The 27,702-nt window shown below is 44.8% G+C and overlaps 1 protein-coding gene and 1 pseudogene across 2 annotated transcripts in view; one reads left to right on the forward strand and one right to left on the reverse strand.

Annotated features, from left to right (window-relative positions):
* ADARB2 (adenosine deaminase RNA specific B2 (inactive)) overlaps positions 1-27,702 on the reverse strand; it is a 132,271-nt gene that overhangs the window by 40,045 nt on the left and 64,524 nt on the right. For both annotated transcript variants that reach the window (XM_066628650.1, XM_066628649.1), the window contains exons 3-4: positions 26,025-26,139; positions 8,619-8,787 (exon numbers count right to left, since the gene is read on the reverse strand). In XM_066628650.1, the coding sequence (XP_066484747.1) occupies positions 8,619-8,787; positions 26,025-26,139 (284 nt within the window). The remainder of the gene's footprint in view (positions 1-8,618; positions 8,788-26,024; positions 26,140-27,702) is intronic.
* Positions 25,383-25,502, forward strand: LOC136654941 (5S ribosomal RNA; annotated as a pseudogene).

Genomic DNA, 27,702 nt, shown 5'->3' on the forward strand with positions numbered 1-27,702 from the left:
GAGGACATTGCGGTCTGGAAAGCAAAATACATATTGGACTCCCCACACATGTATTTATTTATTTATTTTATTTATTCACATTTTTATACCGCCCTTCCTCCAAAGAGCTCAGAGCGGTTTATACAGCTGCTCCTCCCCTCCTTCTTGTCCTCACAACAACCCTGTGAGGTAGGTGAGGCTGAGAGAAAGTGACTGGCCCAAGGCCACCCAGGAAGCTTTGTGGCTGAGGGGAGATTTGAACCTGGATCATCCAGGTCTAAGTCCACCTCCCAAACCACTACACCATTATTATTAACAGTATTTAACTGAGCTGGGATGAACTGGAAAAAACATATTGGTATGAATGACTGAACAGAGAAACGGGGTGCCCAATCCTAACCTATGCTAGCGCAGCAAAGCTTCACGGCTTGTACTGTTTCCAGTGCAGGCTAGGAGGCAGCTGGAGGTCTTCTTGGGGTAAGGGGATATTTTTCCCCTTATGCTGAGTAACACCCCAGCCTGCCCTACGGGCTACTTGGATCTCTGCCAGCCTTTTAACTGGTGGAAGTCTGAGCAGCCCAATGTTACACCACCAGGCTTGGGATGGGGGTTAGGAGATGGTGGAGGAGGCCTCTGCCATCCCTTCCAGGCCTGATCAGCTTCCTGTTCCAGCCTTTTCCCACCCCAGAATGTCCCCTCCCTGCCTCTGGAATGCCTTCCCACAAACCCCACTCAGCCCCTGCACCTCTCGGTGAAAAATTCACCTCCATTGGTGGCCTTGGGGATGAATGCAGTGCTGGTAGTCCAGCACAGGCTGTCCCATGGGCACTGCTTGCTCACAAGTTACCATCAAACACTTTATAGCACTTTTATGACGGCTCACGCTGGGGCCTCTCAATGCGGCCCTCAGGGAGCCCCCAGTCTCCAATGAGCCTCTGGCCCTCCAGAGATTTGTTGGAGCCCGCACTGGCCTGACACAACTGCTCTCAGCGTGAGGGCGACTGTTTGACCTCTTGCGTGAGCTGTGGGATGAGGGCTCCCTCCACTGCTTACTGTTTCACGTCTGTGATGCAGTAACAGCAGCAAAGGAAAGGTCAGCCTTGCTTTGTGCAAGGCCTTTTATAGGCCCTGAGCTATTGCAAGACCTTCATTCATTCATATAGGTTCTACCTCTAGCATATTAATTTACGTAAACTTATGCAAATTTATTCAAATTTTAAATGTAAATTAATTCTTTTTTCCACGGCCCCTGACACAGTGTCAGAGAGATGATGTGGCCCTCCTGCCAAAAACCTTGGACACCCCTGATTTAAACAAAAGTGGGAATTCTGTCCAGTTGTTGACATCCAGTCATGCTGAAGAGAACAGGGGAGGAATCCTCACGCTTGAAGCTTGCTCCTGAACGCACCTCAGCTATAATCTCAGGGCCCAAGTAAAAAGCCCTCAGTGATGTCTTTACTGTCTCAGTGTCTGCTCAGTTTCTTCATGCTCTTGCTAAGCTTGTTTATAGTCCAAAACTGCCTTGGGTCAGCTGTGCTGAAATCGACTTAGCCAGCAGCAGTCTTGTAGCATTCAAATTCAAAAGACGTGAAACACAGGTAGCGCTGCCCCCAGAACATCTTCGCTGCTCAAAAGTGTGAAACATCTGGGCATTGGGACTTCTGCCGTAAGGTGTTGTCTTTGTGTGATATAAAGCTGTAGGAATTTGCAAAACAGAACAGAAAATCATGTAGGGAGCCTTGGGTTTATCCTGGGCCATCATGTTTTCTGTAGCCCAACTGAATGCCTTACTTTATCTTTTTCTGGCTGCCTAACTCAACTGTTTATGCTGACAACAATCTATGCAAGGGACTTATCTTCAGTCATTAAATTAGGCATTCCTCCCTGAGAGCATGAGAATTCACTTGCTCAGCCTGGCCGATCCAGTATCCTCTGTCCAATATAGTTTTCTTAGTGAAGACTCTTTTCTATTGCCTAGATTAGAATATCTAAGCAAGGTTTTTTAAAAGGCACATCTCCCAATGCACTCCAGTGCTCCTGGGGCACCAGAAATCCTTCTGATTGAGAATGCTTTTGTTAGGTTAATAGTCCATAATGGTTGGTTGATGTTTCCAGGGATGGGAACTCAAGCCAGTTCACTTGAGTCAGAGTCACAAAAACACATGTTTTTTGCTGACTTGTGTATACTCAAGTCACCTATCACTAACTTGAGTCTGAGGCTACTGACTTGGCACTCAGTTCCCATGCATGCAAACTCAGGTCTGTCTGTGTCTGGGTGTACCAGCTTACTTTTTTCGCAGTGTGAAAGACCTCATGGGGCCATCATTCAGACTGGGTGAGCAGCAGGGAAGTTCCAGCCAGGAGGCAGGGAAGGGTTAATGTTTTAACCTTTTAACCACGAGTGGGGGTGGGCCATTTTCTTCTCTGGTCCTTCATGTCTATGAATGGGTTTCCTGAGTCATCATCACAGGAACCTCAAGGAAGCCTATTTGCAGACGGGGAGGGCAGGGGAAGCCAGCGATGGCATGAGTCAATTGGCTGAGTGCCTCACGACACAGCTGCTCCATATAAAGGGGAGTACAAAGGGCTTTGGATTCGGCCATGTGGGCTGTCAGAGGCTCAGAGGCCCTTAGTCAGTGCTTACACATATATAAGAAGATTACAAATATATGCGGTTGTTTCTTCCTCAGGAAATCCCTCGAAGTCACTTCCTACAGTCATCTGGGTTCTTCTTTTGGTCAAAGAATTAATACTCTTCTTGAGAACACTGTATAGACCACAAGGCAGGAATGGGAGGCAGTTCTCTTCCTTGGCACATCTGCTTGTCATTCATGAGTAGCACTGCCTTCCTCATGCATGTCTCCAAAGCAAAAGAGAGGCTCGGCCTACCTCTCACAAGTCAAATGCACATGCCGTTTCCTGGCTGTGCTCCCTGAGTATTGCTGGGCATGAGGATGCCCAGAATACTCAGGTCTGAGAAAGTAACATTTGAAGTAGGCTTCAGATTTCGTAGGCCTGATTCCTGGGAATTTTACTTATGGTTCTGGTGTATAGCTGGGTCAATGGTCTGACTCAGGGGAATGCAGCAACAGAATTAACATTATTTTTTCGGGGTGGTCACTATCCTGTTATTCCTCCAAGCTGCAGAGACGGCGAAACTATTTTTATTTCCCTTCTGCACACTCGACAGTCTTCAACAATTCCTTGGGCTTGCTTTCTACGAGCTTGTCATCTTGCCGGAGAACAATCCCCCTTCTCTAGCACAGACTGCATGCTGCTAAAACTCTTTGGCTGTCACTCTTCCACGGTTTGCTTGTTTTGTCGTTCTTTTTGATGCTGTGATGCATTTTCTGTCGAGTGAAATTTACAGGCACATTACCCTGCTTGACAGGAACACTGAGCCACCAGGATCCCCCGAGGAGAGGGCGGACTCCCGTGGCTCTCTTTTTTCTGTGCCACCTTCTGCAAAGCCTCCCGAGTTCTAACCGCCGTAATTGCATTATCACCCTGACACAAACCGCTAGAACAATGGAATATCTGGGAAAATCCAGCAGCTCGTAATCGCACCCATTTTGAAATAATTTCAAAGCACAGCCAGTTGGGAGACCACCCAAGCTGTACAGTGTTAATGCCTGCAATTATTATCATCAACAGGCTCTAGACAGCTGCTGGACTTGAGGGTAGTTGGGCGAAGAGGGAAGGGATGGCTTTAATTCTCCAGGCAGAACAGTCATTCACTAGCTCAGTGAAGTTGAGATGGCCCAACTTTCTTCTTGTAGTCTTGTTTTCCCCCTTAAAGCCTTTCTTCCCTAGAGCTGACCTCTGGGTCAAACCAACATTAGATGCAACCTGATGCTTAAAGCCTTAAGAAAGTTACTCCATACTCCTCTATGCATTGCCTCTTTTGTTTTGGCAGCCATTGCTGACCTGGTGCTCATGGTTTCACGCTGCCAAACTTTGCCTCCATCTGTCTCTCTTTTGCGAGAAGACAAGGTGAGGCAAAGACCTTACTGTGGAAGACCCAAATCTGGCAATGACCAGTCAGTCCGGATACGCTGGATTGGATGAGGATGCAGGAGTGAGTGGGAGCTAAAGGGGGGCTCTGTAGCTGCAGTCACAAATCTTTTTGCTGAGATCAGAACGAAATTTAATATGGCCATTATTAAAACATCCGCTCATATATAAAGACAAGTGGCTGAGGGTGTTTTACTTAACTGGAAAAGAAGCATACGGGGGAGGGGCTTTGAACCCTCCCCCTTTTCTTCCCTGCAATATGTTGTTTGAGGCACTTTTCTCCCTTCTTGGCTCTGATACCTGATGCCTGGGGCAATGGACAGAAGGGAGTCAAGGAACAGGCAGTGGAAAGGCACAGGGACCTTCTTCCCTGCACCTACATAAACTTAAACACTCCTGCCATTAAAAAAACAAAACACACTACTGTATTGTGAAACAAAATGGAAGCAAGCACTACAACAGCTGCATCTCTGTACTTTAGAGGGCTCTGGGAATAGACAGAGTGTGTGCGCTTGTGCGGGAGAAAAAGAGTTGAGCCGGCATCAGCTCCTGGCTAAATGGAGAGAATCATCTGTAGCAGTTGTTGTGAACTGAGTTTTGTGTTGCTCTGAGAATTCCCTTCACAAAAGAATGTAGCATTGATCCAAATAACATAATAACATAACTGAGTGTGCTATGAAGATGGATCAATAAAGAGCTTAAGATACAGTGATTGCACTTCTATCCCTAGAGACAAGGATGGCATTCTTAACACAAAGCCAGCACAGGGACTGCTAAGTGGAGAAAGCATCATAATTTAATGTAAGCCCCAAATGAAAGAAGCAGAGACTATAAGAGATAGAATATCAGTTATGGCTGATCCCTCGAGGGTCCTCATTTTCTTTGCTTTCCTTTAAAGTTAGGCCCATCTGCTCTATTACGGCCAGATCGAATTCGGTCAACGTCCTGGTGTGACAGGAGCGGACAAAAGGCTTAGAGCCCATTCCTGAATCACAGTTCCTTCTCTTTTCTTTTCAGATAATTCAGATAATCAACATGGATTCTGCCCTCTTTGCACAGCTGAGAAAGCCTTTCAAAAATGAAAGTGTGATGTTGGTCACTAGTTCAGGAACAAATGACCCATGTATGCTGCTGAAATATGTTTCCAGATAGAAGTGCCTCATTTTTTCTTAAAAACAGCTGCATGGGGATCTATGGGGGGGTGGCAGTAGGGTGCGCAAGGAGGGGAGGGTTCCCTCAGAAAATTGCTCCTGAAGCAAAATGGTCACTTCAGGGGCAAATCAATGCTTCAGCAGGCTGATTTTCAGGATAAAAAGAGTGTACAGGGAAAGAAGGAACTTCTCTGTTTATTTTGGTTCCAATCTGAATTGCCCTCCCATCCCACATGGACATTTTTTTTATGAAAAAGGAGGAGCTTCTAGGTGGAAGCATGTATTGGAAGCCCACGTTTCCATACTTGTGCAGTTTGGTTTTAAGATTGTATTAAAGGGGAATTAGACCAGCCCATGGAGGCGAAGCCTATCAGTGGCTATTGGCCCAATTGCTAAATTGAGCCTCCCTTATCAGAGACAGTCTATCACTGCATGCCAGCTCCTATGAAGCAAGAGCAGGGGGAGGATTCTTGCCTTCACTGGCAAGCAGCATCTGGTTGGCCATTATGGCAAGTGGGATGCTGGACTAGATGGATATTTGGCCCACTCCAGAAGGGCTCTTATATTCTTGCAGGGCTGAAACTTTGGCTTATCAGGATTTAGTCCTATCCCAGAACCTGTTTTCAGTGCCGGGGTATCGGCTTTTGAATTTGTGACGCAAGAGCACACCTGGAACGGGGGAAAGGGCATTTACGTGAGACTGTGGGCAACATAAAGCATGTGCATAACAGTCCTTGCAGCTCAAGGACCACAGAGTGTTTGCATTTCCATGCTGTATCTAAACCTGACATCTCTTTTTGAAGGAAGCAGTTTATATACTCTGCAATGATATGCTTCCGTGCTTGGGTGACTCAGGTCTTCCAAACAGACTTTGACTTCTGCCACCTCCCATTTTAATAATATTGCTCCAGACCAGCCTGTTCCGTGTTGTACTTGGAGCCAATTCACACATCCTTGTTGAAGATGAGAATATGCAACCCCCAGGTTTTAAAGGCAACCTCTCTAAATGCGGGATGCAATGGAGCAGCAACAAGATACAGGTATCATGTGCTCCCCGAGGCATCTGGTAGGCCACTGTGGGACACAGGACTAGATCAGGGATGCCCAAACCCCAGCCCTGGAGCCACTTGCGGCCCTTGAGGACTCCTAATCCGGACCTCAGGGAGCCCCCAGTCTTCAATGAATCTCTGGCCCTTCGGAGACTTGCTGGAGCCTTTGCTGGCCTGATGCAACTGCTTTCAGCGTGACAGCCAACTGTTTGACCTCTTGCGTGAGCTGTGGGACGAGGGCTCCCTCCACTTGCTGTTGCTTGCTGTTTTACATCTGTGATGTGTACAAGGTCTCAGTGTGGATGATGGGAAAATGACTTTGTAACCTTGCATGTTCTGACTTGTAATTTCCTTGTTAACCTGCTCATTTATTCGCTCATGCAGGAGCAGCTGTTAGCCAGTTCAGAACGTCTGAGGTCAAACATCTTTTTGAGGGAGGGTGTAGTGATCGGGAATGCTTAGCCAATTGCCTGGAATGGACAAAAGAGTGTTAACGAATATTAAGAATCCATAAAATATCTTGAACAGAAGCTTCCATCAGGATCCTCAAATACATCTACCTGATTGGAGAGGCTAAGCCTTAGGCAAGAGTGGTGAGAGCTGGAACACTGCCTGATGTTGTCTCAGATCTGCCACCTTGTGCTATAAAGAAAACCCTTAAACCAGCGGTTTTCATACTCTTGGGGAGAGTTTGAACCCCAGTAAGTCTTGGTGGCGGTGGGGGGAAGGCAGCGACTCTCTGAGTCAGTAAGACGAAGGGGCAACATGAGCTGGAGATTCTGGAAGATACAGAGAGTTAGGATTTGTTCTGACAGAATCTGTGATGGAAACCAGGAAGACAGAACCTGCTTAGATACGCAGACAGCTGATGTAGCTTGCAGGAGTGTGTTACCTACTCCATCCATTTGTAATTCAAGCAAATATTACAAAGGCTCCAGAAGCTTCCGGTGACCTCTCCTCTAAAGGAAGCGTGAACCGAGGTAACGCTGTGCTCTGAGGACTTCTGACTGGTCAGAAACCTGAGGCACGAGCACATCACTGTGTTGTGTTGATTTGTCAGGAAGAAGCATGATTGTAGACTGGTTGGATTCTAGAGCCTTGCGCTGCTTCACATGCCAATGGGCAAACACACATATTAATGACTAAGAGTTCGATTCTGAGCTTGCAAATATGCCGGCACCAGGCTACCAGCAGGTGAGAGCCCGTCACACGAACTTCAGAGCTGCAGCACAGCAAGTGGGGGTGGGGAGGGGGGTGGGGGGAGGCGTTCTGGGGAGGGGGGAGGCAGACGGAGGGTGGAGATAGGGTGGGGAGGAGGCGTGATAAATATTATGTCTATTTGGCTCTTAAATTGGGGTTCATGTCAAGTTAGTTCCCGAAGATGACCCTTAGACAGAGAGATATGCTGGCGAGTCAGACTACAGGGTCATCTAGTTTAAGATAGTCTGCTCTAGCTGGCAGTGGTTCTCCAAGGATTCAAACAAGGGTCTTTTTCTACTTGGATATCCCAGGAATTGAACTTGGGAACTTCTGTAGGCAAAACACTTACTCCATCACTGGTCTACGGTCCTTCTCTTGTATGAACATAAGAACATAAGAAGAGCCCCAGGACCAGGTCAAAGGCCCATCTAGACCAACTTCCTGGGTATCACAGTGCCTTATCAGATATCTCAGGGATCACACAAGACAACAAGATACCTGCATCCTGGCATTCTGAAGTAGACTACTTCTCATACCTTGTAACCTGTGATGGAGTTTTCCTCCATAAATCTCTCCAATCCCCTTTTAAAGGCATCAAGGCCAGGTGCAATCACCACACCCTGTGGCAAGGAGTTCCACAGATTAATCACACGCTAGGTAAAGAACCATTTCCTTTCCATTTCTGTTCTAACTCTTCCGCCACTCGGTTTTAGTGGATGTACCCTGGTTCTGGTGTTATGCAAGAGGCAAAAGGACACCCCTCGATCCACTCCATCCACCCCATGAATAATTTTGGATGTCTCAATCATACGTACATATACCTTTCTAGACCAGGGGTCTCCAAACTTTTTGACCAGAGGGTTGCATCAAATATCTGGCGTGGCGTGGAGGGCCGGAAAAAAAATTAAATATAAAATTTAAATAAATAAATTAGAGATGGAACTTAGATGAGTGAATAAATGAATGAATGGGCTCATTCATTCAACCTCTCTGGCCCTCAGAACATCTTCCAGACACAATCAGAGCACAGTTCTGGTCATGTTCAGTTGAGTGGGCCAGAGGCTTTCAGGGGACAAGAGGTTGGCCGCGGGCTGGAAAGAGGCTTGCTGCGAGCCTCATCTGGCACCCGGGCCGGGGTTTGGAGACCCCTGTTCTAGACTGAGTGAGATTTCGGTTTTTTGCCCCAATGTGCATTATTTTACAAAAGTTCTCTGAATTACTTTACCTCAAGTGTAGCTCCAGCTGTGAATAAAGGAAGTAAGTGAAGGCCCTCCTGGCCACAATTTCTGCATGACAATCATTGACCACCAGTCCTTGGTCGTTGATGTATTCTCCGTTTATGCATTTGGTGCCCGATGTCAGCACAATCACCTGAGCCTGCCGGGTGTCCAAACCTGTAGGAAGACAAAAGAACAAAAACCAAAGAACCCCACATACACACAAGGCGGTTTGAGAACTGCCTGGCAATGAGGCATAGTAATGGCTCGAGTCCTCCCAGATCACACTTTCATGCGGCAGGGGAAAAGAGAGCCCTAATAGGCTGATTGTACGGCTCCTGGAATATGCAGCCATCTCGCCTCTCTGTGCTACTGGAATAATGCAGCTTCCCTTTCAGCCTGGACCGCTAATTCCAGATAAAAGCCAGCCAGAAAGTTCACTTGTTAAATCAATAACAACATCACAAGAGAGGCACATCCTGTATGAAGGTAATCAAAGATTCTCCTGCAGGACTGAGAAATAGCACCCGAGTGGTGTTTGTTGTCATTGTTGCTCTCTTTTTGTGACAGAAACACACTCTTCCCTCTAATGTGAGCTTTCATTTTTGTGGCACAGGAAGTGCTAAATAATAAAAACAAGCACATCTTAGAGCTTCGCTTCTTCAAAGTCATAGAGACCTTCCTTTCAGCTCTCTTTTGTCTCCCATCAGCCTCTTACTCAATTACTTGTTCTGGTAGCTTAGAAGGACATATTTATATACATACTCTTAGGGACTGACCCCTCTGCAACTCCACTGTCCTCAACTCACCTGTCCAATCATTCACTACTCTTTCATAGACACTTTTGGTGATTTACCTACATATGGTCATTTAAGAGCCTGGATGGTGTATTGGTTTGGAAGTTCAACTTAGTCCTGGAAGAGCCAGGTTCAAATCCCTGCTCAGCCACGAAACTTCCTGGGTGACCCTGGGTCCGTCATTCTCTCTCAGCCTCACCTACCTCGCAAGGTTGTCGTGAGGATAAAAGGAAGGGAGGAACTATGTACACACCCTGAGCTCCTTGGGGCAAGGGCAGCATTAAAATGTGAAAAAATAAATAAATAAGATAAATAATGTAATAATAAGACTTGCATTTGCCCAGGAGTGTTGTTAGGAATAGGGATGCAATTTTGATTTGAAAACCTTATGCGCCAGTAAGATTTTCTGGTGGCAAAGCCTGCTTTTTTTTTTTACTCTTTCTGCATCCCAAATGCCAACTGCAAGGCCTGATTTTGTAGACACCAGTAGTTATTGGGCACCTGACTTTCTGCAAGACTGATCAAGAAAATGGTAGCTGAGGGTAAAAGAAAAACAAGAGGGAATCTGTAGCCAGTGGAACAGCATTTTAGGAGTCTGGAAGGATGGCATTGGCAGAGACTCGGTAGATCTGATTTTTGCTTCCCTTTATGCCTAGATCTGCTTCCCAAAAGAACTTTTGTTATATTTTCTCTCTTGCTACATTCGAATTTCTCAAAATCCACCTTATCTGTGAAGGCACAACCTCCAGCACTATTTGCTATTGTAATTAAGCCAAAGTATGTATAATGGGCAATGTAAATAATGTCATATTTTTTCCCTGTTTACCCCAGCAACCTTATCTTCCCCTTCCGCTGTCATCTTCCTTTTCTTGATTGCTTTTCTAGATTGCAAGCCTTTTCTAGACTGTAAGCCTTTCAGGGCAAAGACCTGTCCACTCATTCTTTCTAAAGTATCACATATATGGATAGTGCTCATGATAATAATAACCAACAACATTAAAGAGTGAATGAAATGAGTGAGCACACCTTTAAAAAAAAAGAAATGAGTGACTACACCTTATACCTATCGCTATACATTTGTGGGACTCACACATCCTGAGAATCACTTGTAGCTATATAAACTATCTGCAACTGTAGTTTGTCCCAACTGTCAGGCTCAAGTCAGAAGGCAGTCAGGGCCCTTAGGTATTTGCAACAGTCTTAAGAGAATGTGATCAAACTCCAGGGAGAAGGTACTCCCTTGTCCAAGGCAGACAAGGGTCCTAGGCATAAGGCTGTAGAGGTAAAAAAAAAAAAGCAGCACCTAGAACTGTGACTGGTTTGGGGGGAAATGGGGAAAACAGCGGGTGTGAATAAGGTCTATGTAGACATCTAGATCAGGGGTGCTCACACTTTTTTGGCTCGAGAGCTACTTTGAAACCCAGCAAGGCCCGGAGATCTACCAGAGTTTTTTTACAATGTTTGCGCCATCATAACATATAACATTTATGTGTACAATGTATGTTGGTGTACCTTGCATAACCGATTGAGCCAATATTGCACAACATAACATAATTAACTATAAACATTTTTTGTAATTACTTGAGATTACTTTGATGACTTGCACTGAAGTGAATCAGCCAAGGATGCATAGTCCGACAGTAGCTGCTGACAGCCAGCCTCAAGCACACTTCCAAATGTTCATCAGTCATGGTGGAACTTAATGATCTTCATGTAGGAAAAGGCTGACTCACATAAATAAGTGGAGCCCTTCCTGCCTCAGGTGCTCTTATATCACTGAGTGCCCTATTGCCTTCAAGTGGCTGCAGCTGTGCAGCACACTCTGCTGGATGCCCAGGCCTTAAAGGGGCCACTGCTGACACCACATCTACCTCCTCACCAGATCTTCCTCGATTCCAATACAAGTGGGGGGGGGGAACAGATCTCTATACAGACCAGTGCAAAAACAGGGGAAAGGTGTGGGGGAGGGAAGATCTCTGTATAGACATCACAGCAAGACCTGTGCAAAACCCCTTGCACACAGAACCAACAGATGGAAGTTGGGGGGGCAGATCTCCATACATGCCAGTGCAAAAACAGAGGAAAGGTAAGTCAGCCCCAGTAGAGTCAATGGGGCTCACTCCCAGGGATCCGTGGACGGGAAAGAAGCCTGCCAGCGGCTCCTCTCCCAGGGAGGAGCCTGCCAGGTGCTCACTCCCTGGGCTCCCTGGGCTCCCTCCCTAGGCTCACTCCCTGGGCTCACAAGCCTGCCAGGGGCTCACTCCTAGGGATGCGTGGACGGGAGAGAAGCCTGCGATCGACGCATTTTGCCTCGCGATCGACTGGTAGCTTGAGCACCTATTGAGCACCCCTGATCTAGATGGAGGTTAAGAGGTGGAACACTGTCTGTGGTACCAATCCCCCTCTACTCTGAATGTCTCCACAGAGCTAAGATGTTGCTTGCTAAAAAAGAGAACATATGAACTCAGCAGTGTAACTAGAGGGGAAGCACAACAGTATTGCATGACTCCCAGCATGCTGTGTAAGTGGTCCCTACCTGCTGGCAGAGCCATTCCAAGCAGCTGCATAGAATGGCTCTGATGATTAAGTGGGAGGGGCCACTTGCATGGCACTTAGGGGTACCTGCAATACTTACTGTTGTGCTACCCCTCTAGCTCAGCGATTTTCAACCTTTTTCGTCTTGTGGCACACTGACAAGGTCCTAAAATTGTCAAGGCACACCAACAATCTTTTGACAATTGACAAGGCACACCATGCTGTTGGTGGGGGCTCACATCCCCTAATGTCCCAACTAAGAAATGACCTTCTCCCAAACTCCTGTGGCACACCTGCAGACCATTTGTGGCACACCAGTGTGCCATTTCACAGTGGTTGAAAATGGCTGCTCTAGCTACATTACTGTATGGATCAAGGTCTTTCATGGACCATTCTGTGGGTGAAAATAAAAATGGGATAACTGCAATATTTGCAAAACAATATTTACTTATATTTCCCATGGTCATTAGCAAATATCTAAGAATTTCTCCTGCCTGAGAAAAACTTGGAGGGCAAGGATCAGAGCTTGCTGGGTCTTATATGTGAATTACAAGAATTTTTATCATCAAAATAAGAGTTGGCTGCATGAAATCGTTCCATATAATGTTATACTTTTCCAAAACCGAAAGGAGCAGAACCTGAATCTGCTTGTCTGCATACTCAGTGGCAATTTATTCACTAATTTTCATTTTTATCTGTAAGGATAATTAATGCACTCAGGAGATCCAAGCAAAACTGCAGCCCTGGAAATGATCAACAGTGGAGTCAGGAAAGACCTATGAAGTTCAGTGGCAACCACCAATGACCAATCAGAGCCTTACAAACAAACAAAGAAACAAATCAGGAAAAACCAATGTTCTTGAGAGCTAGAACTTAATGAACTGCACTGTGGCAAGATAATGTGTGATAATAATTGATCAGAACTCTTGTGGGTTAACCAGAACTCACACATATGCCACAGTCCACGTCCATACCTGATCAGGTTCCCTCACATGTGCTCTTTAAGCGAAGAGAGAAAAAAAATCACCGATCCAAAGAATGACTTCAGTACCATATCTGGTCTGATCCTTTGACATGCTTTTGGTGGGCAAAATGGATAACCCCAAATGGGTAGTGTGGTTCATCATGCAGGTCATCTAAGTTCTAGCTCTTGAGAACCTATTCCTCTTCTGAGTTTGACTGATTTGGAAAGCAATCCCAGACCTGCTGACATTTCAAGACTTGAGTTTATTTTTCGACAAAGCATTTTGTCATTCCAAATCTTGCTGTCTTTAATACCCCACTGGATATTTTTGCAAATTGCAAATGTTTTCAGTTTCTTGTAGCTCAGCTTTGCAAATAGACCTTTATCAGCAATGCAAATGTTTTCAGCCTTGTAAATAACCCATTATCAGCAATGCAAATGTTATCAGTAGGGGTAACCTAATTTGCTCTCTTGAAAGATGAAATTCTGCTACCTTTCCTTCTGCCAGTTAAAGTGATCTGTGAAACAAAGATGCTCAGACACTCCTACAGAAGTAAACCACAAGGGGGCCCCCATATCTGTGGATTCAGTTATCCACCGATTGGGTCTGTGGGGCTCCCTGCATACAGCCCCCCACGGCCTCTGCCAGGCTCAGACTGAGCTATAGAGCTCAAAACATGTGACTTTGGGTTTCACAGAGAAACCAGAAGTGACATTTAAAATTCCTTATAATGGCACTGGGAGGCCCAGGGGAGCCCCAGAGGGAACAGAACTCCCATGGATAAGGGGTCACGCCTGTAGTTTGCATCCCCATGCCTTACTAATACATTACACAAAGTATTTGTTAAGATGGGTAGCAGAACTCCTAATTTTCACCTTGGAAGAGACTTTGGGTACATAGGAGAATTACATAAACTATGTAAGATCCCAATGCTAGCATGTTTACTCAGAACTAAGTCCCAGTATGTTTGATGGAACTTAATCCCAAGGAAGTGTTCATAGAATTTCTAAGGGGGAAAGTATCAGCAAGAAATAACTAACAAGCTACAGATGTTGCTATCTAATTATAACATGTGAAGAGGCAGACCGTACAGGACAAGTGCAGAATTTCTTGTGAGGCAAAACATTTGGTACCCCAATAATCTCAGGGTTCATTTATTGAAAAAGCAAGTTTCTAGATCTCATGACTGTAGGAAAGCTTGGAAGAGTGCAGGTTATGGGTATAAAGCACCAAAAAGTTGTAGAATTTCAAATTCCTTGCACAAAATTTTGTGTGTGACGGATGCCATACAGTCCAAACTGTATATATTCCTTACACACACACACACACACACACACACACACACACACACACACACACAAATCTGATCAACTTCCAATGAAGCTTGCAAGTCCAAAGAAATTGTACAAATCAGGCTTGATTAATATATTTTTAAAAATCCCAACTCTTATTAGGTTGGTGATGACTGACATGAACCACTTGCTCACTACAGCAAAGATAGGAGAGCTAGAAAAATGATAGTTTAAAGTAATCTGTGTGAATTATTCATGGGATACAATTTCAAGTAATTTTCAGTGCTGGTTCATATCTAGCTGGTAAGCAATAATTTCATGTTCGTTCTTTGTTTTCCATTTAACAAATCAATCAACTGTATGTGTGTGTATCTGGATTCCTAGTTTAATAAACCTCCAGTCTCACCCTTGGTTATTGTATTCGTCCTATACCCAGTGGAACAGGCTTCGGTTTAGGGACCAAACTTCTTGCAAAGGCTAGACAGCCACCCTGGAGGACAATTTGAGCTACTCCTCTAGTGTGCTTTTCCATAGCAACCATACTGCATCAGTCAAAATATCTGCTGCTGAGCCTATCAAAACAAGAAAGGGATGCTATTTTGGGGGTATGCTGAGAAAGATTCCCAATCTTCAAGCCCCGTTTGTTCAGAAAGAGGACCCATTAATATTTCAGTTGAACATGTTTAGGATGGCAGCCTAAGCCCCATCCATCAAGCCATCACAGAACATTTCATTTCGACTTGATGATTGCTTTTTCCCTGTGGCACTTCCTCTGTGGGGAGCACCTTTCCATGAATGCGATCTCATGTTTCTGCCAGCATCTGTCTTTGCCACTGGCTAGCCTGCATGCAACCACAAGTGGCACTGTAAAGTGCAGAAGCTACACCTGAGTGCACTTAATTAACTGCCATATTAATACATTCTCTCTGCTGCACATTTGAGAGCCACAGAATGTAATCCAGGCTTTGTGTGCTCTCTGTTTTTCTGTGGTCACCATATATTGTCTGAAAACAAGAAAGGAGGACTATTTTAGAGCATCTCACTCTCTCTCTCTGTGTGTGTGTATGTGTGGTGGTGGTGGTGGTGCGATGCAGGTGCTCACATGCAGAGAAAACATGCACCTTATGAAGCCTTGAAAGGCCAACAGAGTCCCAGGATGCCTTAAGAATAACAAATACGCTAGTACTGGGGAAGTGCGTTGTCCAGTGCTGATGAGAAAGTGAACAGAAGAGGTTCTCAACCAAATGTACAATATCAGCCCCCATGATCTTCCTTGATGCCCTTTGCCCTAAGAGTTTATTTCTTTCCCCCAGAGTACCACAGAAAGAAGTCTATAACCGTGAAACTTTTGGCCCTGGGACTTTGGGTCCTGAAACCCAGCAATTGAAGGGAGGGGGACTGGGCTCACGCAAAAGACTCCTAGGGACTGAGGGGTTACCTCAGGTGAACTAGTTCTGGTCATATCACAGAGAGTTTAAAAAATCTGCACCCTACTTTCCCTCCATTTATGATGCCAGCCTGGTTGGCCAGTGTCATTCCTAATTAGGATTAGCTAGCTCAGGGTCACGGAACATCAGGGAGCCAGTGCTGATAGACTGGATGTACATCAGAGTGGCAACAGAACTGACTCAGCATTTTCAAGTGGAAAAACGACTCAAAAGGCGCAATTAAAACAATTAGATACGTATAGCGTTGCTAATTGACAAGGGAATAGGAAACGAGCCTATAAATATCAGAAAGGTATAGCCCCCAGAGGAGGGGAGGTATGGCCTTGGGTGGCACAGGGTGTTATGGCAAAATGTGTTTAAATAAAATTGAAGACAGGAAAATAGAGTTGAACAACAAGAGACAATTATTGCTAACAACAAAGACGATTTAGAATGGAAGAGTGTCCCAGAGGAAGCTTTGAAAGCCCCGTGGCTAACTGGTCCATTTAAATCTCGATTAGGAAAAGGAAGGCCCTCAAGAATGCACTATGGGGAGCAATCGAGCACTGGCAGAGGATAAGACATGATGACATCGCTGTCTTTTCCACTTCTAATTTCCATGGTCCATTTCATTTACTCCCCTCTGTGAACAGAAAAAAGAAGAAGCAACAGCCCTGGTGGAGAGTGCACTGACTTAGCAAAATCATTCACACTCTGCTATGCTTCCAAGGAGCTGCGTCTGTCCTGATCAGTGCACCTTCAGATCCCAGGAAAGCATAGGAGGCCAGTCTGTTTCTTCTGCTTTGCAGCTTGTGCTAGGACTGCTGGAGCCTAGCACATCCAGAGGCTACTTTGCACACTACAGATCTCCCCACACCTGGCAAATCAGCATGTCAGGAAGAAGATTCTGAGCTGTCTCTTGAACACAGTAACTTCCTACATACAAGTTCTCCACGTGTTTGCTATAAGAGGGACACAGGATGCATCTAGGAAGAATGCTACACACATGTGCTACCCCTAATTCCCAGCGGTGGGAACTCGAGTCTGGTGACTCGAGTCTGAGTTGCAAAAACACGTGTTTTTTGCTGACTCATGTACACTCAAGTCAGGCTTGTCACTGACTCAGGCACTAACTTGGGTTTGTGCCACTGACTTAGAAATGAGACCCCATGTGTGCAGACTCAAGACTGTCTGTGTCTGGCTGTGCTTGCTTACTTTTTTGGTGTGTGAAACACTTTGTGGGGCCATAATTCAGACCACTGAGCAGCAGCAGCAGAAAAGTTCCAGCTGGGGGCAAGGAGGGGTTAATGTTTTGCATTGAGCAGGAGGTGGGGAGAGGAAGGCAGGAATGGGCTCTCTTGTCCATCTCTGAAGGAACCAATGACAATTGGACAAAGGACTAATGGTGTTTCCCCCCCCCCCCGGACAAAGGAGGGCAGAAGGAGGAGCCCAAGGTGGTTCTTGCCTTAGGATTGGAAGGGGAAAAAGGAGACGGGGAAGCCAGGAAGCGGTTCCTCATGGCTCTGGCTGTTGTTACCTGGGAGAAAGAAGTTGCCTCATTGAATGAGAGGCTGTGGGACTACTTTTGAGTAGAGCTGCAAAGGATTGGGTCGTACTCTTAATATAAACCTCCCAGCTGCTGCTGCATGACCCTTTTCACACTTGCTGCTTTTATCCCTCCAGCTGCCCATCCCGCCCCCTCCCACCTCGCCGAGCTCAGACGCTTCCCAGTCCCTTTCAGTCCATGCCCTGGTGTGTGTGAGACATAAAAGACATAAATGACTAAGGAATTTTGGGGGGTGAGTCAGCAAAAGGCACTCATTAAGACTCAGGACTCGACTCAAGTCTAGCCATGGCATGAGGTTCTCATTCCTGCTAATCATCCAAATCAATGTTCAGTGGGATAAAGATTGCACGTTACTGGTATAGCATAGCACTGGATACACACACTCTATGCTCATGTTATGGGAAATCTATGCAAGCAGGAGGGAGGGGCAGATAGGTACGATCCCATTGAATTACCATACGTTTTGCTGCACGTACACATGTTTTGCTGCACGTGAGCTTGTGGCTGTAATGTAGACATGCAATGCAGGCAGGCAGGCAAACATGTGCAGTGTTATACAGTTACATGTGTCAGGGAGCCAGTATTGGCTGAAGCTCCCAGCTATACCTACTGGCAGTGGCAAACATATTTCCAGCTATAGAATATGTGAAGCACCCCACAGATCCTTGTCCATAGGAGAATTCTGAATAATAGGCATGCTTGACCTTGCTTTTCGATGACACCTAGGGTGGGTCCTTAGGGAGTCAGTCTATGGTATTTGTCGATAGCATTTTACCAGCTCCAAAACTCACAGTAAAGTTTGTGCTCAAAATCAATTGCCCATCATATCTTGATTACCCATCCCTGATAGGTGTCATGTGCTGGGGATCTTAAAATGACCAGCAAGATCCATGGAGACAGATTGCCAACTTTTACTTTTCTCCCGCTACCTCCCTTAGCAATTATTAAGATCCATTTTCCTAAGATATGGGTGATAATTTGCTATCTCTTATCACAGCATGAAATTGCTGTTCAGAGCCCCTCTCGTCCACTTCCACCTTTATTTCATATCAGATAACTGAAAAGGCCTCCCTGCTTGCTTTTAAGATCAAAGTGATTGTCAGCTTGATATAAAGAGAGAGAGAGAGAGAGAGAGAGAGAGAGAAGAGGAAAAAACTGAAGTCAGATGCCCAGAAAAGAAATCAATGTATATTCTGTGAGTTTCCTTCTCTCCTCCTCTGAAGAGCACCAAACTTCCTAGATTAGGTATTTTGAAGAGAAAAGAAGACCCAAATGTTTCTATCTCTATTTAAACTGTCAAGACTTACCAAGTTCAAACGAAAAAAATAGTGTTTAAATACCAGCCACCTCTAAGTATGAAGGACTTTTTTTTTCCCTTGCAAGAGGGACTTTGAAAATAACAGATTAGCCACAGACTGTATGACAAGGACTCTTTAAAATATTCAGTAATTGCCTATGGAAAGGAAATGCAGCATGACGAAATTCATAACATTAAAAAGTCACACATTAGATCTCCAATAAAAGGTAAAAAAAAAAAAATCAAATCTTGAAAACAAAAAACTTCCACAGAAAACTATTATATTTCTTTTTGTTAGGAACAGGATAACTTGTAGGGTTACGTCTAACTGTTAATACGATGTCTCTTACAAGTTTTGTATGAAATGTTATGGCCGTTATTAACTACATCTGCTAATGGCTTCCCAAATAGCCAGCTATCATCTGCAGTCACCACCACAGCCCCACCCCACCCCACGCACATCCTTGGGCATATGCAGAGAAGTCACTGCGCAGGAACCACAACATCCAAGGTTGAGGTGGAGGACCCAGGAAAGAAGACAGATCGGGGAGGATGATTTTTCCTTCCACTGTTTGCCGCTAGCTTTGAGAAATGGATTTTTCTGGCCAAACGAGTGGTCCTTAAGAGTAAAGATATTGGACACCTTTTCTCAAGAGGATCTACTGCTCAATTCTAATTCCTCACCCTTGGCGCTGATACACGTTGGTTGGACAGCCAACAGGAGGTAAGTAAAAAATATTTTTTACTTAACCCCTGGTAGGCTTCCCAGTCACCAACAGGTTTCCTCAGACCCAAGCCAGCTGGCATTTTACTGTCTTAAGTCGAAGGAGAGAAAAGGGGGCAGGGCGACTTGGAAAAGAGGGGGTAAGATCTGGCACATACCAGTGCTTCTGCAATCCTTCCCCCCGCCTTCCCTTCGCCTCAAATCTCGCCCACCCTCCTCGACCATGACAATCCACCACTGCCAACTTACCAGAGTTAACAGAGGCCCCTGGAAGCGCTGTTGCATGCCTCTCGCCAGTGCTTGTTTGTGACAGTGACCTGGAAGCACGCAATGGCACCCTGGCTTTCACGCCACTGTAAAGGACCTTGCACAGTCAGAACGCTAGTTCTGGTAGCACAAGTCTTCAATAGGATTGGGACCCACTGAGATCCTTTTAAACTCCCTTCTTATGTAATCTGCCATGAGCATTTAGAACAGGCAAAGATTACATTAGGAGTTGGACAGTGGCTGAAGGACCATGGTCCTCTGATAGCCCATGTGCCTGGGCTAACCCCTGAACCCTCAGCACTGGTGACAGTTGTTGCAACCAATGCAAAGTTGTTGCATCAGGGCAAAGTAAAGGGAGCCAGGAGGGGCTCAGTGCAGAACATTGCCATTGTAACCTTCTGCTAGCACCAGAAGCGGGTTTCTCTTAATACAGAGGGAAGACAGAGGGGAATTTGATGGCCTTAGTTCTCTTCTAGTCCTGAAGTGGCTCAGTGCTGTCTGCTGATCTAGTCTGAGCCCACTGCAGTTAACATATTGCACAGCCTGAGCCTACAGCTTAATGTCAGTTTGTTCCAGATAATTTAGCAAGCCCCCTCTGAATATGCATCGGATACCTCCTGCCTTCTCTGAAAAATTGACTGTCAAACTATAAACATATGTATATCCTGAGAAAAGAGTCTATGCGCAATACACAATTTGCTGCCTTTGTACTTTTTGGAGCTGAAGAAAAACGGTGTGTGTTGAAGACAATTCACCTGGGATTGGGTCCTACACTCAAAGTTCATCCATGTAGTTCTGGAATATTATGACATTGCTCTTAAGTCACTACAAACCAGCTCAGAATTGCTGAAACACTAAGGCTGCAATCCTATCCACACTTATCTGAGAATAAGCCCCATTGACTACAATGGAACTTACTTCTAAGTAGATATGCATAGGATTAGGCTCAAAGATTCACGATGTGGCACTGCTCTGCACCAAGAGCTCAACTTCAGATCCTCTCAGTTGTCTAGTTCACCAATCTATACACACACACAGTGGGGGGGGGGCAGAGTTAACACTCAGTGAAGTAGCAGGGAACCTTGGAGGGCTCCGGGGGGGGGGGGGGAACTGCTAAATAGTTCCAATGTGTTTTCCAAGGACCTCAACAATGAGGTACTCTTCGTTGCCAAGTAGAAGGAATGAAGACTGAGAACTTGAACGGGGCAGTTCCTTGAGACGGCGGTTTCAGAGATATTTTCCCCGATTGCTCTGTGCTGAATCGCATCATATCCCGGACGCCATCTTCGGAGACGATTCGGACAGCTGAGGACTCCCCCCCCCCACGGCCTAGATAAAAAGCGAACAAAGCCCCCCCCCCCCACGGCCATGAAAGCGAACAAAGCCTTTAACTCCAGCGTTATATCGGCTTGATTTGATACTGATAAGAATGACATCAAAAAATTTAAAGGAAGTTAGCAAAAGCCAGACCTCATTAATGGATGGATGTTGTGAGAATTCAGAAGTGAAATGAAGGAAGAGGTTGGAAAACTATCTGAACAAATGAGGCAAATAAATTCCTCCCTGACAAACAGACAAACAAAGAAAAGTATGGAGGGGATGGAAAAAAGAATGGCCCAAACGTCAGATGAAACTAAAGTATTGGAGATTTTTGTAATGAGACAGGAGATGGAAAAAGCAGCATTTGTTATTAGAATTTTCAGGAAGAAAAAAGAGGGAACTCTCAGAGAAAGCACGTCCTTTCAAGACGAATAATCTTTGGATTAAATTCAAAAAGAATAAAATGGAGAAAGAAGAAGAAAAGAGAGGGATCAAGAAATATAAGAGAATTAAGAGGAAGAAGAAGGAGTGGGAGGAGTAAGAAGGAAAATATCAACAAGACAGAGAACAAAGAAAATACTAAGACAGGAAGTGAAAATGGCTGAATAACAAGTGGAAATTTTTTTGTAGATATTAATGGATTGACTTCTCCTCAGAAGTGGGGAGTATTCCATTAATTATGTCAAATCAAAGCTGGTGTAAATGAAAACAAAGTTGGAACACATATATTAAGAGAATTAAAGTGGTAAGATAATTAAAGCAGTATCTTCTAAAGAGAATTTATATAAATTGTTTTATAGATGATATTTAATTCCAGAGGAAGTAGCAAAAATGTACCCTGGGTCATCAAATAACTGTTAGATATGCAAAGAGTTCGAGGGAATTCTTTATTATATGTGGTGGATATGTGGAAAGTAAAGAAATATTGGAAAATGATATATATTGTTACAAGAGAAATTGAATTGTGTAGTACCATTCAGATCCGGAAATATTCCTCTTAAATGTGATATCAGAAATTGAAGACCAATATAAGAAACATTTTATTGTACATATCAGTATAGCAGCAAGAATATTGTATGTGCAAAATTTGAAGCCTTTTTGTGACTGGATAAATAATTTTAGTTAAACAATATTGATGGTTTAGTTAAATCATTAATTAGTATAATGACGAATATGATAATTTTTGTATATAACTATTTTTCTTTTCAGTCGTTGTTGATTTCTTTCTTGGATTAAGAAATGTTGTAATCTATGGCCAATATCCTCATGTGTAACCTATGTAGTCCCAGCCCTAAGTTTAACCCATTTTCCTTACCTGTATCTGTAATAAATAAATAAAATTTGCGTGCGCGTGCGCGCGCGCGCACACACACACACACACACACACACACACACACAGAGTGGGACCCCAGGATCCGTGTGGGTTCAATTCCAGAACCCCCTGTGGATATGGAATCCGTGGATACTGGGGACCAATTTTCAATCCTTTTTAAACTCACAAAAAAGCACCAAAATTGGGTTACTCTTCACAGCCAAACTGCACCATTTCCAAGCTATTTTTAGCCCTGAAGCACCCACTTTGGAGTTGTGTGGAGGCATTGTGATGCATTCTGGGGTGAGACTGGGAGGAGAAAGGAACCTCTGTGTAATCCACCCTCTGTGTGGGTCTTTCGGGGTTAAAAATGGCTGTAGATGCTTGGAAATGGCATGGTGAGTCAAATCCGGGGATGCTGAAGTGGATACCACAGTCCCACTGTACTCCTTCCCTTTGGTAACCAGCATTCTTGCATCTTTGAAATTCTTATTAAGTTGATCTGCATGCAGGATACTGGACTTGATCACAGTGCCTGCCAGTGGCATATCTTGGATTTTAATTGCTGTGAACCACTTTGGAAGCAGCTGAACTTTTGTCAGAAAAGCAGGATAAACATAATCGTATATATAGTAATAGCAAAGGCAGATGATCATGTACAGTACGTGTCAGACTGGAAGCAAAATGAGGCCAGGTATATAAGGTATTAAAAAGGTACTGATCTCTATACACTTGAAATAAAGTACTGATTTCTATACACTTGGCAAACTTTCTAGGTGTACAGAAGTAAATATCCTTGAAAATTAAAAGTATGCAACCTCCCCCTGCCCCTGCGGGCAAGGACTGAGCATACCTAGTGACTCTCAAGGGTCATGAAATGTTGAAGGCATTGGTTGGGAAAAAAACAAGGCTAGAACATTGGGAAGGGAGCAGAGGAGAGAAAATTAGATTGCTTTCACTTTTAAAAGTGGAAATTTCCTGGATGTGGGCACTGGAGTTGGGGAGATGCAATATTTTATTTACAAGCTTAAACTTGTAATAAATGCAAATTTAATAAGAACATAAGAACACAAGAACAGCCCCACTGGATCAGGCCATAGGCCCATCTTGTCCAGCTTCCTGTATCTCACAGTGGCCCACCAAATGCCCCAGGGAGCACACCAGATAACAAGAGTCCTGCAGCCTGGTGCCCTCCCTTGCATCTGACATAGCCCATTTCTAAAATCAGGAGGTCGCACATACACATCATGGCTTGTAACCCGTAATGGATTTTTCCTCCAGAAACTTGTCCAATCTCCTTTTAAAGGTGTCCAGGCCAGATGCCATCACCATATCCTGTGGTCAGGAGTTCCACAGACCAACCACACGCTGAGTAAAGTAAATTTAACAGTAACAAGGGGGTTAACGGACTGTCTGACAAGAATTTGTTGACATATGATGGAATTATACTCTAGAAAGAAATAATTGTACCCATATATTCAGATCAACTGATGAGCCCCTATCTGAGTCTATGAATTGCTGAAGCTCAAGTGCCATCTATTGGGAGTGGAATCCTTTTTGTGATGGCCCCACATAGTGGAATGCCTCTTTCCCATAGGACTTTCCTGGGCATCTCTTTGATTTCTTAATAAACAAGCCAAAGCTCTTTCATTACAACAGGCTTTGGGGGATGAACGAGGGCAGAGGTGGCCTCCACAGTTTCTCTGATTGCCGTTTTCAGCATCTTGTGGGAATCTTGTAAAATCTGTTTTGTTGCTTTAATGCATTGTTCTTCTTAATTGATGTTACATTGTTAGCTGCCTTGAGGGTTCTTTGAGCCCAAAGCTGGGTTATAAATGCAGTTAATAATAATCCACGGCAGTAGATGCAATGGTAGCAATGAAGTCATGCTGTAGAGAATCTGGGACAGGAGAAGAATCCCTACACAAACTCAAGGCAGGGATTGTTTTGAGGGGGACAAAACAGGCTGAGGGTCTCTCCCAGCTAACTTCATTACTTGGCAGATTTCAGTGAAAGTCATCAAGTGCTGGAGACAGAAGAGCTGTCAACATGGCTCTGAATCAGTGGAAAAGCTAAGGAGGGAGGAGGGGGGTGCACTGCCCTGGGTACTACACCTAGATGAGGTATCTTAGGCGCCTAGAAAAAGCACTTCCAGTTTCCACCAAAACATCCAACAAGTGCCTTTTACCAAAAGAGTGCCTTCAAGGGGCCTCTAAGATGTTGTATGAGAAGTGTTAAAATTTAGGGGCATGTTATGGGAGGGTATGGGGTATGCAGGGTGGTAAACATTTTTGTGACCCCAGGTGCCAGACACTTTAGTGACACCACTGCTCTGAATGAGACTCAAAACAGTCCAAAAAAGAATGTCAAGTGTGAATCTCCCAAGTCAACTAATCTGAAGAAAGAGCTCTTTCCACGATCTTCATGTGTCCTTCGTAAAGAAAAAAAAAATTTCTTTACCCAGTGTGCAATTAGTCTGTGGAACCACTTGCCACAGTATGTAGTGATGGCATCTGGCCTTGATGCCTTTAAAAGGGAAGTCGACATATTTCTAGAAGAAAAGTCCATCACAGGTTACAAGCCATAAGTATACACAACCTCCTGGTTTTAGAAGTAGGCTACCTCAGAATGCCAGGTATAAGGGAGTGGCAACAGGATGCAGGTCTCTTGTTGTCTTATCTGCTCCCTGAGGCATCTGGTGGGCTGCTGTGAAATCCAGGAAGCTGGACTAGATGGGCCTTAGGACTGATCCAGCAAGGCTGTTCTTATGTCCTTCTGCCCAATGCAATGTCTGCAGCATCAATGCATCACATGTGCATGCATGTGTCAAAAGGCTTAAAGTGCACAGGCCAGGAGGGTGGACACTTCTGTGAATGCTTCCATGTTTGTCTACATAGAACAGCATAATCTCCAGAAGACATAGTTAAGTATTGTGACCAGCAGCAGTGCATAAGAGTCAGGACCCATGAGAGGTGGAGGTGCTGGGGGTACATTGTAATTGGGACTGGGATAGAACAAAGGGAGCCAAAGGAAGAGACTCAGAAATTTCCTGGGATCTTACATTTTCTGATCTTACCAGGACCCATGAAAGGGGAGTGCAGGGAGTACACTGTACCTGGGCAAGTGTCAAAAAAGGTGGCCTGAGAGCCAAAAAAGGGGAGCCAAAAATTTCCTAGGATCTCAGAAAATGTTTGCATAAACATTTGGGTAAAGACTAGCATTCACATTTGGTGTAAGCCTGCATGGTTTTATATACTGTAATTCATAGATTTTGCAGCAACTGTTACCTTGCACATGCCAGATCTTGTCTGATCTCGGAAGCTAAGCAGGGTCAGGCCTGGTTAGTACTTGGATGGGAGACCTCCTGGGAATACCAGGTGCTGTAGGCTTATACCATAGTCTTTCGAGACTGAAGGTTGCCAACCATAGACTTTATGATCCAGTGGAGAAGGGGCCCTAAAGAAGCTTTGTACCCTGATAAAATTCCTCTCAGAGGCCCTGATGAGAGTAGACTCTTATTGTTTATACTGTACTCATTTCTGGAAACTGATTTTTTCAAAGTAAGTTTGATTCCCATCCTCCCTGTAGAGTGGGGTTTTAGCTTCATGACAACCCTGTGAGGAAGGTTAGGCTGAGAGTGATTTTACTGACGCAGAAAGAGTCATAGCTTAACAGACATTCCCACGTTCAAGCCCAACATTCAAGCTACTGAATCATACTGGAATAACCACAAAAATAAAACAAAGGATATCTAAACACAAATCCAGTAATGACACCCATACAAATTAAAATACTGCCTCCTGTCCTAGTAGCCAGTGTAATAGACAATAGTTTACTTTCCATCAGAAAAAAAATAAATCTTAGACAAATTATAGGATAGCAAAAGAACTTGGAATGAAGTCACAGCTTACCTCTGGTCATTACAATTCCTGCAAGGGATTTGTGGCGTGCGTGGATGGAAGCATAATTGTCCGTCAACTCTTGAAATTTCTGTGCAACTATGTGATAAACGGAATCAGCAAATTCCTGAAAGACACAACCAGAAGCCAATCTTTCATTTGGTTGGATGGGAGCACCTGCCCATTTAATAACTAGTTTTCTACTTTTCTCCATTAGCTTGTGTCTTAGCAGACCACAAGCTGAACATAAGCAGGCAATGTAATGCAGCTGCAAAAGAGCCCAATGCAATGCTGGGATACATTAACAAAGGTATAGAGTCCAGATCACAAAAAGTTATAGTACCACCCTATTCTACACTGGCCTGACCTCACATGGAATACTGCATCAAATTCTGGGATGGGAGGTTCACTACTGGGGTCAGGATGCAGAGCAAAGTGCGCAGGGGATCGTTTGGGGCAGGAGGGGAGAAACTTGGTGGTGGCAGTGTACACCAAGATCCTAACTTCCTTTTCCTGGCCTGACATGCCCACTGAAGCTCCTCAAACCTATACCAGCTCAGAAACTTCTTCTGCTTTCCACTTAGTGCCTGCATGTTTGGTCTCTGTGTCGCACTGTGTAGCACCCACCAGCTATTGACCCTTTATAAGGCGGGCCTGTACTTGGGTCTGGGGGCAACACCAGAATTTTTCAGTACTGCCTGGGCTACAAGAGAGGTTGGGCAGCTGCTAAAACCTGGGCTGGAGCTGATCCTGATTCTAGTGCATGACAACGGCCACAAAACATGGAAGTGGGGCCCTTCAAGAAGACCCCGCCTGGAGGCACTGAGAGGCCTTCCACATATGTGAGCTACTGGAACTGAACACAGGCTAAGTAGACCATACTTCTGGATCTTTTTGGATTTTCTGGTGGTTCATCACCTTTTATGGCTGTGGTACCCCCCAAAGAGCATAAGACCTCGCCAGCCTGCCACCCCCATACCCAGTGTGCTTTCGTCTGAGATGCCACAAGCAGCTGAGATCTGGTGGTGCTTCTTGAAGCAGAAAACCGTCTCCACGAAAACCTGTAAGTAAACATGCCCTGCTGTGAACACACCTCTGCCTTCTGCTCCCGCAGAAAGGAGCACAATCCGAACAAGCTTCTATCCAAGAGCTTTATCTTGAAAGATCTGTTCACATTCCGTGCACCATATGGTTTTGGAGCTGTGATCATCATAAGTGCTCATTAATTATTAAGCTTTGCTGTAAATAAATACAGAAGAAAGCTGTCTCCTTAGAAGAGTACATGGATCAAGCTGTCCCCGCCACAGATGTAAGTCATACATGCTCTCTCTCCTTTCGATGCCTCTTCCTTCCCTCTCTGCTTCTCCCTTTTAAAGAGAATGTCATCATCAGATGTCTCTCAGCCACAAGATATGTTCTCTCTTCCAGCACATGCCCTGAGCCTCTAAACATGATGTAGCAAGGCAAACCCGAGCTGGTAACTGAGTGCACTGTTGACGGCAGCTGCAGCCAGAGATGACTTTATAAGGTGCCACACATTAAACTTTTCAGAAGTATACTTAAACAAACAGAACCTGACGTGTACACCTAAAACTACAATGTGTGAACCAGCCAACTATAGGAAGAAAGACATGTCCAGATGTGTTAGTCAACAGGGGAGCTAACAGCAAGTCATATTAATATGATGACT

This window comes from Tiliqua scincoides, chromosome 5 (assembly GCF_035046505.1).
Source record: "Tiliqua scincoides isolate rTilSci1 chromosome 5, rTilSci1.hap2, whole genome shotgun sequence".
In the NCBI taxonomy this organism is placed as follows: domain Eukaryota; kingdom Metazoa; phylum Chordata; class Lepidosauria; order Squamata; family Scincidae; genus Tiliqua; species Tiliqua scincoides.